This window comes from Peromyscus californicus, unplaced genomic scaffold (assembly GCF_007827085.1).
Source record: "Peromyscus californicus insignis strain IS unplaced genomic scaffold, ASM782708v3 Scaffold_9__1_contigs__length_137607984, whole genome shotgun sequence".
NCBI lineage: Eukaryota > Metazoa > Chordata > Mammalia > Rodentia > Cricetidae > Peromyscus > Peromyscus californicus.
In genome coordinates this window covers 104,762,190-104,778,674 of record NW_026294617.1, presented here as the reverse complement: position 1 = coordinate 104,778,674, position 16,485 = coordinate 104,762,190, and the positions used below count along the sequence as shown (strand labels likewise).

At 41.0% G+C, this 16,485-nt stretch overlaps 1 protein-coding gene across 1 annotated transcript in view; it reads right to left on the bottom strand.

Moving 5' to 3' along the window:
• Window positions 1–6,997: 6,997 nt before the first annotated feature.
• The window catches only part of Zgrf1 (zinc finger GRF-type containing 1), a 68,960-nt gene continuing 59,472 nt past the window's right edge, over window positions 6,998–16,485 (bottom strand). Inside the window, exons 24-27 of the mRNA XM_052731505.1 lie at window positions 11,688–11,864; window positions 11,409–11,543; window positions 10,444–10,705; window positions 6,998–10,258 (exon numbers count right to left, since the gene is read on the bottom strand). Of these exons, the coding sequence (XP_052587465.1) occupies window positions 10,122–10,258; window positions 10,444–10,705; window positions 11,409–11,543; window positions 11,688–11,864 (711 nt within the window). The 3' untranslated portion in view covers window positions 6,998–10,121. The remainder of the gene's footprint in view (window positions 10,259–10,443; window positions 10,706–11,408; window positions 11,544–11,687; window positions 11,865–16,485) is intronic.

The window sequence follows — 16,485 nt, the reverse complement described above, 5'->3', positions numbered from 1 at the left end:
AGTGGGCCCGTCCTGGTGCCCCGTCCCCTTTGTGCGGATACACTGCCCTCGCGCTTCAACAGCTATGGAAACTCCTTCTTTTGATGTCATTCAAGGACTTTCCTTGGGCATCTTCTAAACTTCAAGGACCCTTTTCTTTCTCCATTTCATGAAAAGCGGTGCTAGCTTGACCACCTCTGTAGAATGGAATGATTCGGTGAAAGGGCCCTTTGGGGTTTGTGTTAGGAGTTAGAGAGAAAGGAAATTTGGCAGCCTGCTGCCTTCGGGAACTGTCCCCAACCTGGAAAGCAAAAAACTTACGCAGAGAAATGGATGAAGATCTTGAAAGCTGATGTTCCCCCCTCTCATTTTCCCGTTACGGAAAACAAAAACAAAAAAACCTAAAAACACTTCTAGAAATAAACAAGAGTGTTATTTCTTATCTTTAAGTGTTGTATAGTGAGACTGGAGCAAATAAGTTTGAATTTCAGCAGACACGATTTCTTTAATCTATGCTTCCGGGGAATGAGATATTTATTTAATTTCTTCATTGCCTTCTCCCTTCTTCCTACATTCAAGGATACTCTTAAGGGCATCCGAGACTTGCTAGCCCTGGGCCGGCCTGGCCAACGCTGGGGTGCACAACATGGGCACCATTCCACAGCTGCATGGGGTTTACATTCAAACAAACAGAATTTTGTTTAAACTCCGGGCGTCTGTGAATGGTCCGTGCTCTGAAGACAACGCACAAGTGCAATGCAGTACAGCGTGGCAGGAGGAGGGGAGGGAAGAGAATTAATTTTCAGAGGTGCCCAAGATATATTTAACCCCACCCCAACAAGTCAGGGTATATATACACCTATAAAGCTGGTTTGTTCTTTCATTCATTCTCCCCAGTGTTACTCCAGCACACCCTATGTGCCAAGTCGGGAGAGGGGCGCCGGGTCCGCACTTGGGGCGAACCACGCTGTCTCCCAGCTCTGCAGTTGCTCACAATCTTGAGATCATGCTTCTGCTGGTGCAGACCGGGGCGGAGCTGGGTCTCCCGGCCGGGAGGGGGCGGCCGCTGCGCGCGGGGCAAGCGCACCCCGCACAAGTAGCTCTTCTACCTCTTTATATGCACTTCCAAAAAAACTTCGCAAGTCACAGAAACAATTCAGAATTCAACTAAAAAAATACAGAGTGAACCATATGGCCTGGGTGGCTCGAGTCGGCCGCATTTTCCTCCAGACAAAGAGGGGATTGAGAGTTGAAGGAAAGGAGAAAAAAACCAACTTTCCGGCTGATGAAGCTGTTGTCTGGAGGCAATGATCCCAAATCTGAAGGCTTTATTCCGGCTCCGACGGAGACGTGATATGTCATATGATTAGCATCTCTCATATTTACAAGAGAGGTATGGGCTGCCAGTCTTAAGAAAAAGGCGAGAGAAAGAAGGGGCATATGCTGAAATGGATTTAGCATTTGAAAGAGAGAAAGGAGATCGGATAAATACACTTAAACGAGGATTTAGTTTTACTCCTGTTGAGTTCTAATGGATTGTTGATTGAGATTTTAGGGGCCTGGAACCGAGGTGTCAGCAGTAATTTAAAGGAGGTATTCAGGCCGCCAGCGCCTCTTTTCTCCATCTCGCCCGCGTGCCCCTCCCACCCCTCCCTCATTCACGCCTAGGCGCAGTGCCGGGCGGAGAAGGCTTTTACAACACAACACCGGGCCTTCCTCCAGCGCCCAGCAGCGGGGAAGGGGCTCCAGCAGCCCGGGGCGGCGGCCGGGGCTGCTGCGGCCTTCAGGCCACACCTGAGCCTCGACAGCCCGCGACGGCGGCAGGAGCGCAGGGCGGGCAGCGAGGTCGCTGCTCCCCCTGGCGGGACTTGGCAGGACGACGCCTCCCGGGGCCTGCGGGGAAACTCGCGGTCAGCATCCACCCCGGGCGACGCCCTCGGACGCCCTGCCGGGGAGTCTCCACCTGCTGCTCCCAGATGCGCGGTACCCAGCCTGCGGATTCAGACGGCGAATAAAAAGGAGATAGACTGACCAACACTTCCCCTCGGGGTTCTGTCGGCAGCCAAGCTTGAGAACAATGGCACGTGGGCCTCAAGTCTGTTCTGAGAATTTCGCTGTCCAACCAGAAGCGACGACGGGGCCCAATAACTAGGAAGATTTCGACTCCAGACAGTGAACAGGGCTTAGCTGTGCGTCTCAGCGAATCCATGCGGTGTGTGCACAGATAAACGTTGTCCGTGCGCCTCTCCAGTGTGTCTGGTTTTTTGAGACAGGGTTTTGTAGCCCTGTGCATCCAGGTACTCCCTCTGTAGACCCCCAACTCAGAGATCTGCCTGCCTCTGCTTCCCTAATGCTGCAATAAAAGGCATGCACCTCCCCGCCCCACCCCCTCTCTCCGAACAATGAGGTATTATTAGCAAATGATGATTGTTATGAGTAGCCTGCTTGCTGTTTATTACATTTTTGCTGTTCCCTGATTCTGTACCTATTTGATGGCACCATGGTGTTCAAGGTTACCATCATCCATTCAAAATACCACATAGCCGGGCGGTGGTGGCGCACGCCTTTAATCCCAGCACTCGGGAGGCAGAGCCAGGCGGATCTCTGTGAGTTCGAGGCCAGCCTGGGCTACCAAGTGAGTTCCAGGAAAGGCGCAAAGCTACACAGAGAAACTCTGTCTCGAAAAACAAAAAACAAAAAAAAAAAAATACCACATAGGTCCTCCAATACCTAAAAGGAGCCACAAGAACAATGAAGGACGCCATTTGATCTCTCTCTCTCTTTCTCACTCTCACACACACACGAACAATTTTTAAAAATTGATTAATCTTACAGTATATGGGTGTTTTGCCTGCATGTATGTCTGTGCACCACGTGCATATATATATATGTACTAACCACAAAGGCCAGAAGAGGGTGTCAGAAATCTTGGAACTGGAGCTATAGAAGACTGTGAGATGCCATGTGGGTGCTGGGAATTGATCCCTGGTCCTCTGGAAAAGCAGCCAGTGCTCTTAACTTCTGAGTCTTCTCTCCAGTCCCCAGGCATTATATATTAAAGAGGAAAGAGGAGGAGAACGAGGAGGAGGGGGAGGAGGAGGAGGAGGAGAGGAAGTAAGAAGAGGGGAGGAAGAAGGGCATATTCCAAGAGTGGTCAGAGCCCAGTGTTTGTACTTCTAGAATGCTTGAAAGTTTCTCTGTAAGGGAGAGTATACCTTTCCTCCAGGAGCTGAGGTTAGAGTAGCATGTAACCAGTCCCTCATTGGCTAGGCTGACCCATAAAACAAGCTGCACACACGTGTTGTGGAGACTTGAACTAGACTATTCTGTTGCCCACTTCGTAATTTTTTACACACATGCTCTCACACACTCATTTATCCCCACTCAAATTTGTTTAATTAGAGAGTAGAAAATTAAGGAAAACCAGTAACTTGAGACTAATCAATACAACTAGTGTTTCTGGGTGGAAAGAATGGAGGATTAGGGAGAGGTAGGCAGTATTTTTCCTTGACTGTGTAATCAAATCATATTAATGCAACTTGGACCAAACTTACTTTCTGCTCATGAGTAATAACAAAGCAGGCATTTCAAATCAGTGCTGAGTTAATGTTTTTAGAGCAATTATTTAATTTTCAAAGCCCAATTATCTGTCAAGTAAATCACCAATTTCCAGTTCATTCTTATTTAATATAAAAAAATCTAATTAGTATAAAGCTACTTCACAGCTGCCTTCAAATTAAACTGTAGTTGAGAGCATGCAGCCTCGGGGGTTTGCCTTGGCATTTTCAAATCAACCATGTTTTCTCAAACGTGAAATAATAATGCCAAAAGTTACATTTTATTTTGAAGTTTAAAACTGGGCTTTGTAACTTCAGAATTTAACTTGTAATATATGCTTCCAAACACAGGATTGGCTGCAGAGGAGAGAATCATAAAACAAGTATATTGTCTCAACCCACTTTTGATTATCAAATCATGAGAATTGTAAGAATAACCAGCGTGGCTACTAATACACTTCAGTTAAGCATTGTTCTTCCTTGCTTTGAGTAGCATGCTGGAGCCTTTTCTTCTATTATATTCTCTCAATTTTTGTTTATATACAATATATGGCTTTTTTATGACATCCTCATACATTCTTATCACTGTACTTTACTCATATTCACTCACCCATTACCCCTTTTCTTGTGTTCCCCAAATAGTCTCCCTTCAGCTTCCATATCAGATAGGTAGAGATCTGCCTCAAAATAAAACATATTTGTCTTTCTCCCATTACCCTCTCTTGCCCCACCTCCCATCTCCCCTTATACACCTTCTCCTACCTACATAGTTCCCCTTCAACTCTCATGTCATTTATTTAAAAATCTGCATTCTGTATATAATAGAAAAGTTTCTTTCTGGATCTGGCTTGTTTCATTTAACACGGTGATCTCCAGTCCTCTCATTTTTCTGGGAATGTTATTTTATTCTTTACTGCAGAATAAAACATTGTGTGTGTGCGCGCATGTGTGTGTGTGTGTGTGTGTGTGTGTGTGTGTGTGTGTGTGTGCGCGTGCACGCGCGCCTGTGTGTGCATTTCTTTATCCATTGATTGGATCTAGACTGGCTCCCAAGGTTTATTCCTAGAAATTTTATGCTTTTTAAAATGTTTTGTGTGTCTGAGTGCTTTGCTTGCATGTGTGTCTGTCCACCACATGCATGCCTGGTGCTGAGAAAGTGGTGGGCCTCCATGTGGGTGATGGGAATTGAACCCTGGGTCCTTTGCAAGAACAGCAAGCATTCTTAACCATTTAGCCATCTCTCCAGCCAGATACTTTGTTTTTTGAAGCTATTGTGGATGAGATTTTTTTTTTCAACCTGGCACTTCTTAGAAAATTTTATCACTGATATAAAGAAAAATTTCTAAGTTTTTAATGCTGACTTGTATTCTGATCTTTTGCTGAAAGCATTTATCAGCTCTAAGAGTTTTCTGGTGGAATGCTCTCAATTTTTCTCCCTTTCAATACAATGTAGATTACAGGTTGGCATAATATAGCCTTCTCAAGGGAGGGGCAGGTCTCACTTTGTAGCCCTGGATGGCCTGGAACTCCTCCCTGTGTAAAAAGGCTGGTGTCAAATTTGCAGAGATCTGCTTGTCTGTGCCTCTTGGATACCAGAATTAAAGGTGTGTGTCACCACAACGGGCCAATATAGCCTTTTAAAAAATCAAATTTCTTCTTTGACAATTTCACACACACACACACAAATTATTACTATTACCACCTTATCTCCATTCCACCCCATTACCTACCCTCCTCTTCCCTATGAGTCTGTTTAGAGGTATATTCCTTCTATTCCTACTTCCATATGGAATTTTTATCACAAAGGGATGTTGAATTTTGTCAAAACCCTTTTGTCTCTATTGAGATGATCATGTGGTTTCTGCCCATGAGTCTGTGTTACATGTACTGATTTGTGTGTTGAATCGTCCTTAGTAATGAGAATGGGATATTGAAGTTGCCCACTATTACCGTAACTGGACAGCACTGACTTTCATAGCTAAGAGTGGTTGCTATGCTTTTTTGAACTTGAGTACACCATTATTTCATGATGAATTACTCCTGTCAGTAAAATGCAGTGACATTCTTTTATCTTACCATTTTGCTTGAGGTCTACCTTACCAGAGTTCATTATAACTTTGGCTTGGTATACCAACTAACATCATTTGACTCTCTGTGCATGTCTGCCAGAGAGGTGTTTTTCTTATAGACAACAAGAAGTTAGATCTTGTTTTTCAGCCCAATAGCAAGGTCTTTTTAATGACAGTGTACATTCTGAGTTGTTGAGAGGGACAGGCTGGTTCCTGTACTTTTGTGTTTCCCTGCTTGGTTCAATCAGTGTTTGTTCTTTTATTGTCTCTCTTTCCTTACAGTTTTAGGGTTTTCTGAGTTGAACACAACCGATTCTTATCCTTCACTAGCTTTTTTGTTCATCTACTCCTCTCATGAAATTTATTATTTTCTGTACTCTCACGACTGTGATTTTCTTCCTCTGTGTCGGATTCCTTTAATATCTCCTACAATGCTGGCTTGGCCATCATGAGTTTGGTTAGTTTGTGCCTGTCTTGAAATGCTTGTTAAGTTCTCTGTTACTCTTAGAAGATAATTTTACTAGATATTTGTCTGGCAATTATTCACAATCAGGGCTTGAACTCGCATACCATCCTTTCTTGGTTTTCAGAATCTCTACAAAGGTCTCTTACAGATTTGCCTCTGAGAGCTGGTGTTTCTTCATTTTGTAAGTCTTGGCATTTTGGTGATATATACACATACATGTAGGCAAGACGATTATATATATAAAAATAATAAAATAAACCTTAAAAATTAAAGTAAACAAAAGACATAGCTCTTTATTTGTCTTAGAAAATAAAATCACTTGAAACCTTTGCTCGAGTTAGCCAAGAAAAGACTCAAAATTAAGAAAAAAAGAACATGAGATGTAGCTAGAGTTTTCCTGCCTGGCCCACAGTCAGGACAAATCTCTATTCCCCCCCCCCTTTTTTTTTTTTTTCATAAAGGAAGGTTTTAACCTTAACAAAGTAAAATTACATATAATTTGGGAATTTGGGCATAGCTTCTCTTACTACTTCCTGCTGGAGGGGGGCGCTGTATCTTATGGGGACACAAAGAAAATTTTAGGATCATGGAGTAGTCCGTGAGGCTGTATCGTCTGAGTCAGTTGCCTTCAAACCATTCTGGATGTTGGATCATCTGGGTCATGGTGTCATCGGAGATCTTTCAGGGGGTCTTGGTGGGTCAAACCTGATGTATCTTAATCTGGAACAAATCCATAGCCTTTGGCTTTCTGTAGGAACAAAAGCAGAGACTCTTTTCCAAAGCAACATATCCTTATATCCAAATTTTGAAGTCAAGGTACTTTTAAAATATACATTTTGGCATAACTCAACAGCTTTTACAATCAAATGTTTTTCTGCAGTTAAAAATCCCAAAGACGCTACACAGAGAAACCCTGTCTCGAAAAACCAAAAAAAAAAAAATCCCAAAGACAACACAATCCAGATTCTCTGTGTAATATTCATCTTTACGTGGCTTATTTTTATATTAATTTTACTGTCTCTTTAAAGACTTTATTTTTTAAAACTATGTATTTGTTTATATAACTGTATATATCACCTTTTTTGTCTCTTTCAAGCCTACGAATATTTTACACACATTTTAAACTATTACATCTGAATCTGTCTTATTGTGAATCTATTTCTTTAAGCTGCAGCAGCTGTGGCTGATGGCTCTGTCCACCTCAGCTTCCCAACATGGCCGTGGTACTTTACCGCCAGCTCTGGGAGCTATCGTGGGTCTATGCTTTTATCCAAGCAGCGTATAGCCCAGAAACCTCTTTTTTTTGTTTTGTACTAGCAAAGTCTAAATCCACCATGCAGCTTAATGTGCCACTTGCAGAGGCCTCATTCCTGCCATACTGCAGGTCGAGCACGCACGCTAGGAACCCACCAGTAGCTCAAACCTGCAGCTGCCGCTCATTTGAAAGAGACAATTAGGAAGCTGTTTTTAGCTCCATTTTAGAATCTTTTTTTCCTCAGTTTTTAGGTGGAAACTCTTGCCCCACATTGGGCGCCATTTGTAGCTAGAGTTTTCCTGCCTGGCCCACAGTCAGGACAAATCTCTATCACCTGCCAGTCCCACAGCCGCTCAGACCCAACCAAGTAAACACAGAGACTTATATTGGTTACAAACTGTATGGCCGTGGCAGGCTTCTTGCTAACTGTTCTTACAGCTTAAATTAATCCATTTCCATTAATCTATACCTTGCCACATGGCTCGTGGCTTACCAGTATCTTCACATGCTGTTTGTCATCGTGGCAGCTGGCAGTGTCTCTCTGACTCAGCCTTCCACTTCCCAGCTTTATTCTCCTCCTTGTCCCGCCTACACTTCCTGCCTAACCAATGGCCAATCAGTGTTTTATTTATTGACTAATCAGCAACACATTTGCCATACAGACCATCCCACAGCAATGGGAGGTTTGGGGCTGGAAAGATGGCTCAGAGGTTAAGAGGACAGGCTCCTCTTCCAGAGGTCCTGAGTTCAGTTCCTGGCAACCACATGGTGGCTCACAACCATCTATAATGAGATCTGGTGCACTCTTCTGGTGGGCAGGGATACATGCAGGCAGTACACTATATATAATAAATAAATCTTTTTTAAAAAATGGGAAGTTTGAACAGCAAAGTACAGGAATTCATTTTAAATATTAGTTGTTATATTACACAGCCCACAGGCAAAGCACAGTTCTATAATTCTTGCTTCAAATATTCCTCATACATTGTAAAGACACACGGGGAATCTTATCATTTACTTCACAGAGCACTTAAAAAGAGTAATTCCTGGATTGCAGATAGCTCAGCAGGCAAAAACACTTGCTGAGCAAACATGAAGACCAGAATTTGGATACCAGCACCTACACAACAGGTTAGGTGACCTCCCATATGCCTGTCACTCAGATCTGAGAAAGACAAAGAGTAGCAGGAGAATCAACCTAGTCAAAAAACCATGAGCTCTAGGTTCAGAGACCTTATTTCTTTTCCTTTCCTTTTCTTTTTTCTTTTTTTAAAGATTTATTTATTACATATACAGTGTTCTGCCTGCATGTGTCCCTGCAGGCCAGAAGAGGGCACCAGATCTCATTACAGGTGGTTGAGAGCCACCATTGGTTGCTGGGAATTGAACTCAGGACCTCTGGAAGAGCAGCCAGTGCTCTTAACCCCTGAGCCATCTCTCCAGCCAAGAGACGGTATTTCAAAGGAATAATGTATGGAGTAATAGCAGACACTTGCTGTCACCTGCCCTACTCACACATGTACACACACAAGCATGAACACGCCCACACACAAATGAAAAAGAGTAACTATGGTTGGATTTACTTTTTCTTTCACACAGGAGTTCCACAGAGACAATTATCATTTTTAATGTAAATATCAGCTACCGTTTTTTGATTACATTAATTTATTTAGTATATGTGAGAGGGGTGGGCCCTGTGGACCATGGCACGTGTGTGGTCGGAGGATAAGCTGCAGGAGTCGGCTCTCCCTGCTGTGCACCATGTGAGGATCCAGGACTAAACTCAGGGTTGTCAAGCTTGGTAGCAAAGTACCTCTACCCACTGCACCATCCTGCCAGCCCTAGACTGGTAAGATTTTATTACAAGGAAATTTAAGGAAACAATTTTCTGTGTTCTTGAAATAAATGCTAAAATAATTCTTAAATAAACACTAAATGACTTGGGTCACTAAAATGTTTTATTTGCTAAAAATAAATACACATATCAATTATGATCAAGACTTTGCCATTTTTTCCATCTGTATATGAATACATTCCTTTATTAACAATGCCTAAAACTTCCATGTATATATTTACAGAGTGACTATAAACACAGAAAGACTGGAGCAATTTGTTAATGATAACCTGAACAGTGGATTTCTAGGTAATTTTGTTTTCTTTTATATAGCTTCTGTATTTTGTACACTTTTCTATTTTGTACATTATCCATTTATTCTACATATATACAGTAAGTACTGTGCAGGTAAGTGCACAGGGAGGAGACCCGAGGAGAGCTGAAAGTGGCCCGGCCCGTCCACTTGTCCCGTCCACTGCCCGGAGACTTACAGCACCTACTGTATGCGGCACAGTGCTGTGACTCACCTTCTCTCCTGTATTTTTTATTGAAGTTTTTACTGTTAATGGTTTTAGTTTTTAAATGCTGGGCCAATTCATGTATTTCAATCCCAATGTTCCAGCTCAGAAGAAACTGCTAGTAGTCTTGACTGGGGCTGTGCTTTTGAGACCACCATGTATTTTTTATGCATACTGAATGCCTTCCTGACTCTTGTAAAATTTGTTTCTTTCACAAACAAGACATTTGTCTATCACACAAACATCTGCCTATCTTAATATAAAATGCAGACCTTTTTAAAGAGCAAATTTTTACATGCACTTATTTGGCATGTTATTTAAATAATATAACTTTTTGTATTAGGGGCTTTAGAATAAAGAAAACTATTAAAAATACACAGTGTAAAAAGATTCTGAATTTACACCAATCCAACACTCCTGGCCATGCTTGGTGGTTGTTTCTGTTAATGAGATTTATTCTTAGACTTTTCTTTTTCCTTTTTCTTCTGTTTTTCTTCTGCTTGTTTTTCAAAATAATCTTTAAGAAGATGGTCTAGCTGTGGTTCACACTGGCTTGCGTGTTGCAATCCACCTTCCCTTCCTTAAAAGATACAGAACATAAGAACACTTCTTTACAGGGGTCTCCATGTTCGTGTGCCCTCGGGCATCTCCCAAGGGGACATGAGTCACAGCTACTCCTCACTAACCACACTAACCGCCCAGGGACTGACCCCACAAAGTCAGTTCTAATTAAAAATGCTTGAAATAAGTACATTTTTATTTTACCTTCACAGTGTTGGATTACACGCCCCCATAGTCGATTTTTCCTCAAACAGGATAAACTTCCCACAATCAGCAAATGCCTCCTTCCTCTGGTCAATGCAACATTCATTCGTTTTTCTGAATCAATGAATCCTACTTGTCTTGTCCTCACACAGGACAGAATAATGATTTCCTTTTCAGCGCCCTGAAAGGCATCCACTGTGGACACCTGCACAGCTTTACCGTCGGGATGGCCAATGTCCACAGCACTGAGTAAATGGCATATCTGTAGAGAAAGGACAGGCTCAGGAAGTGCAGAGATCATGAAGAACTCAGTCCCCAACTGGTCAACAATGCAACCATTTGGAGTAAACTAATTCAGGAGCATTGTTTATTTCTTTCTTACGACTTATATGAATTTAGGTAGAAAGCTTCTAAAATTAAAAATGACAGTATTATTTTTGTTTATGAAGCATAATCGAGTAACGATTAACCTATTGAAGGGATTTTATTTTTATATACTAATTTGAACTGAGAAGTAACTAATAATGAAAAAGAAAAAATACTAAGAGAGAAAAGACTATAAAAATCTACTTAGAAGTAACTGGCTCTTATGTACATTAATACCTGGTATCCATCCTTAATTTACTGATGAAATGTAATAATGCAAGAACATTTTGAAAAACAGTCTCAATTCCATCTGTCCCCAGACACAAAGCATACACCTCATTTTCTTCCTTTAATCTGTTTATTTACATTTTGTCCCAACAGCTGTAAAGTGAATTTAATTAAACCTTGTTAGGTTTACATTGAGTTATGCAGAAAAAATCCAGGCCAGAAAATACATCAGAATATTCTTTTGTAAGTACACAAATGACAGTCCCCAAGGTCTCAGGCACCAAAGTGAACTACTGATAGTGTAACACCAATACTATAACATAGACTATGATGTTTAGTATGTGATAAGTATCATGCTATGTAGCACACACCTTGTACATCTGCGACTTGTATAATGTTATCACCCCAATCATGGAGCCCGTTATTCCACTTACGAGCAGTGACTGGATTAGCTTGAGTGTAAAAGCAGCTTCTGCCACATTTTGAAAGCTGTTCTCGCTTTCGACCTGGAGTAAGAAACAGATCTGAAATTATCTTCCCAGAAAGGCTACAGAAAGACTGAGTGAAGCCACGCAAACAACAACAACAACAACAACAACACTAAACCAGGAAATTAAGTAATGATTCCCATCAACAGTGCCGTCACTCACCTGCTCTGCTCCTGTTACGTTATAGAAACACAGCGTGGGCAGCCACTCCAGGACAGGGCTCCTCTCCGTCTCTGAAACGCCATCCATGAGGTTTCCTTCATAAAACAGATCATTAGCTATGGCACTGATCACAGGGTGACAGCGGTACTGGGTTCTCAACAGAATGGGTTTGTAACCCTAAGAAATTTAGATGGAGGAAAACAAAAAGTTAAAACACAGCATTTCCTTTTTTCTAGAGAAAGAGAAACCACATTTAAAACGTTTTAGTGTTACATCATGCTCTTATGCTCTTAGATAAATTACAACAATGAGTGAACAAACTACAGATAAAATATTTAAAACACATTATGAAATATAGAGTAAACCAAATCTTAATGTTCGCTCCCCCCACCACATTATGCTTTTATAATCTACCTGGAGTCTGGCCTAATAATGAAGGTCTTTTAACATCAGGCAGGCCTGGAGTACAAGCCTGTGATCTCAGCTCTTGGGAGGCTGAGGTGAGCAGGTCACAAGTCCAAGCTCTATCTGAACTACACAAGGAATTCAAGGCCAACTTAGTCAGACACTGTCTCAAAACACCAAGTGAAAAGAGGGCTGTGGTGGCTGCCCAATGCCATCATGGTGCTGCCTAGTTCACACCAGGCCCGACGTTCAACACCTGCTAGCACAGAAAGTTACTGACAGTCTGTTCACTGTCTTCCTTGCTAAAGCCACTGTTTCATTCAGAATATTCAAACAGCTCCAGCTCTCACTACTGTGTCCTTGCATCCAAGTCTCACCACTCCAGCAAGCTTCTGAGCACACTATCGGCCAAACTTTCCGGTTGTTATTAAAACATCTTGAGTAGGTGCAAAGACTGCCAATAACAAACTTACAGTAAGTGTAGAGTTAATGTCCTCATGAACAAAGCATCTTCTACGAGAAACATAAAAAACAATGAAGACATCAAGTCTCGCTACTCTAAGCGGTACAGACTTGGTGAAATTTCTAAGTCTAAATCAGCACACATGCAAAACCTAGGATGAAGCCGCAGGTATAAAAATACTGCAAGGACCATTACTTGTAACAGATATAACTAGGATTTCAATGGTAGAGAGGTGACTAAATTATGTACAGCTACACAAAGTAATATTCAGTGATTTCTGACAACACTGATGATCACAAACCAAGCCTTCCAGAAAGAAGACCAGAGGTTACCAGGTACAGGAGGGAAGGAGGAATGGGAAGTTGTTATTTAGTAAGTACAAATTTGCCATTCGGGATGATTTAAGACAAAACAAAACAGTGTGGGCTGGTGAGATGGCTCAGTGGGCAAACCTTAAAACTATGCTAAGTAAAAGACAGATATAAGATACATATTGTAGGATTCCATGAAGATAAAAACACAAAACAGATAAACCCATACAAGCAGACTACTGACTGGTTGCCAGGGGCTGGAGGGAGGAGGGTGTGGGGAGTAACTGCTGAATGGTATGAGGTTTCATTTGGAGGCAAAATTGTTCTACAAAGTTGGTCTACAAAGCAAACATTACCTCGATACTAAAAGAAGACCAGACCACCACAAAAAAGAGAACCATACACCAATATACCTGAAGAACACAGCTATAAAAATTCCCAATAAAATACATACAAAATAATTCAACTCCATTAGGGAGATCATACACCATAACAAATCTAGTTTCATCCCACAGTTGTAAGGATGACTGAACATATGTCAGTGAGGAAAAGCAATACAGTACAAACAGACTTAAGAACAGAAATCATATGAGGTATTATGTTTCTTAGTTTTTGTCAACTTGACACATGCTACAATCGTCTGGGAAGAGGAAACCTGAATTGAGAAAATTCCTCTATCAAACTGGCCTATAGGCAAGTTGTGGGGCATTTTCTTGATTAATGATAGATAGATAGATGTGCCACCCCATGTATAATATAGCAAGATTCACAAGTCAGTAAGCAACTTACCCTGCCTTCTCTCTTGGTTCCGGCCTCCAGGTTCCTGCCTTGGATTCCTGCCCTGAATTCCCTTCTATTGTTTATCTGATCTTGATTTTCTTTTCTGATTTTGTTAACTTGGATATTCTCTGTCTGCCTTTTGGTTAGTTTGCATAAGGGGGACATAACAACAGACACTGAGGAAACCCAGAGAATCATTAGATCATATTTTGAAAACCTGTACTCCACAAAATTGGAATATGTAAAAGAAATGAACAATTTTCTGGATAGGTACCACATGCCAAAATTAAATCAAAACCAGATAAACAATTTAAATAGACATATAACCCCTAAGGGAATAGAAGCAGTCATCAAAAGTCTCCCAACCAAAAAAGCCCAGGGCCAGATGGTTTCAGCACAGAATTCTACCACAATTTCAAAGAAGAGCTAATATCAATACTCCTCAAATTGTTCCACACCATAAAAACAAAAAGAACATTGCCAAACTCTTTTTACGAGGCCACAGTTACCCTGATACCCAAACCACACAAAGACCAACTAAGAAAGAGAATTACAGACCAATCTCCCTCATAAACATTGATGTAAAATTACTCAATAAAATACTGGCAAATCGAATCCAAGAACACATCAAAAAATCATCCACCATGATCAAGTAGGCTTCATCCCAGAGATGAAGGGGTGGTTCAACATACTAAAATCTGTCAATGTAGTCTACCATATAAACAAAGTGAAAGAAAAAAACCACATGATCATCTCATTAGATGCTAAAAAAGCCTTTGACAAAATCCAACACCCCTTCATGATAAAGGTCTTGGAGAGATCAGGAATATAAGGAACATACCTAAACATAATAAAGGCAATATACAGCAAGCCAACAGCCAACATCAAATTAAATGGAAAGAAACTCAAAGCTATTCCACTAAAATCAGGAATAAGACAAGGTTGTCCACTCTTCCCATATCTATTCAATATAGTATTCGAAGTTCTACCTAGAACAATAAGACAACAAAAGGAGATCAGGGATACAAACTGGAAAGGAAGAAGTCAAGCTTTTGCTATTTGCAGATGACATGATAGTATACATAAAGTGACCCCAAAAATTCTACCAGAGAACTCCTATAGCTGATAAACACCTTCAGTACTGTGGCAGGATACAAGATTAACTCAAAAAATCAGTAGCCCTCCTATATACAAATGATTAATGAGCTGATAAAGAAATCAGAGAAACATCACCCACTACAATAGCCACAAATAACATAAAATACCTTGGAGTAACTCAAACCAAACAAGTGAAAGACCTGTATGACAAGAACTCTAAGTCTTTGAAGAAAGAAATTGAAGAAGATATCAAAAAAATGGAAAGATCTCCCATGCTCTTGGATAGGTAGGATCAACATAGTAAAAATGGCAATCTTACCAAAAGCAATAAACAGATTCAACACAATCCCCATCAAAATCCCAACACAATTCTTCAGACTTGGAAAGAACAATACTCAATTTCATATGGAAAAACAAAAAACCCAGGATAGCCAAATAATCCTGTACAGTAAAGGAACTTCTGGAGGCATCACCATCCCTGACTTCAAGCACTACTATAGAGCTATAGTAATAAAAACAGCTTGGTATTGGCATATAAACAGACACATGGATCAATGGACTCAAATTGAAGATCCCGACATTAATCCACAAACCTATGAACACCTGATTTTTGACAAAACTGTACAATGGAAAAAAGAAAGCATCTTCAACAAATGGTGCTGGCATAACTGGATGTCAACATGTAGAAGATTGCAAATAGATCCATAGCTATCACCATGCACAAAACTCAAGTCCAAATGGATCAAAGACTTCAACATAAGTCCAATTACACTGAACCTGATAGAAGAGAAAGTAGGAAGTAGCCTAGAACACATTGGCACAGAAGACCACTTCTTAAATATAATACCAGTAGCAGAGACACTGAGAGCAACAATTAATAAATGGGACCTCCTGAAACTGAGACGCTTCTGTAAGGCAAAGGACATGGTAAATAAGACAAAACGACAGCCTACAGAATGGGAAAAGAACTTCACCAACCCCACATCTGACAGAAGTCTGATCTCCAAAATACATAAAGAACTCAAGAAATCAGATATCAAAATACCACACAATCAAATTAAAAAATGGGGTATAGATCTAAACAGAGGATTCTCAACAGAAGAATCCCAAATGGCCAAAATACGTTTAAGGAATTGCTCAACATTCTTAGCCATCAGGGAAATGCAAATCAAAACGACTCTGAGATACCATCTTATACATGTCAGAATGGCTAAGATCATAACAGCTTATGTTGGAGAGGATGTGGAACAAGGGGAACACTCCTCCACTGCTAGTAGAAGTACAATCTTGTACAGTCATTCTGGAAATTAGTATAGCGGTTTCTCAGAAAATTGAGAATCAATCCAACTCAAGACCCAGCAATACCACTCTTGGGCTTATACCCAAAAGATGCTCAATTATACCACAAGGACACTTGTCCAACTATGTTGATAGCAGCATTATTTGTAATAGCCAGAACATGGAAACAACCTAGATGCCCCTCAACCGAAGAATGGATAAAGAAAATGTGGTACATTTACACAATGGAGTATTTTCAGCAGTAAAAAGCAATGGCATCATGAAATTTACAGGCAAATGGATGGAACTAGAAAAAAAATCATCCTGAGTGAGGTAACCCAGACTCAGAAGGACAAACACGGTATATACTCACTCATAAGTAGATGCAAAGCAAAGGATAACCAGGCTACAATCCCCAACCCCAGAGAAGCTAGGTAAAAAGGAGGACCCTAAGAGGGACACA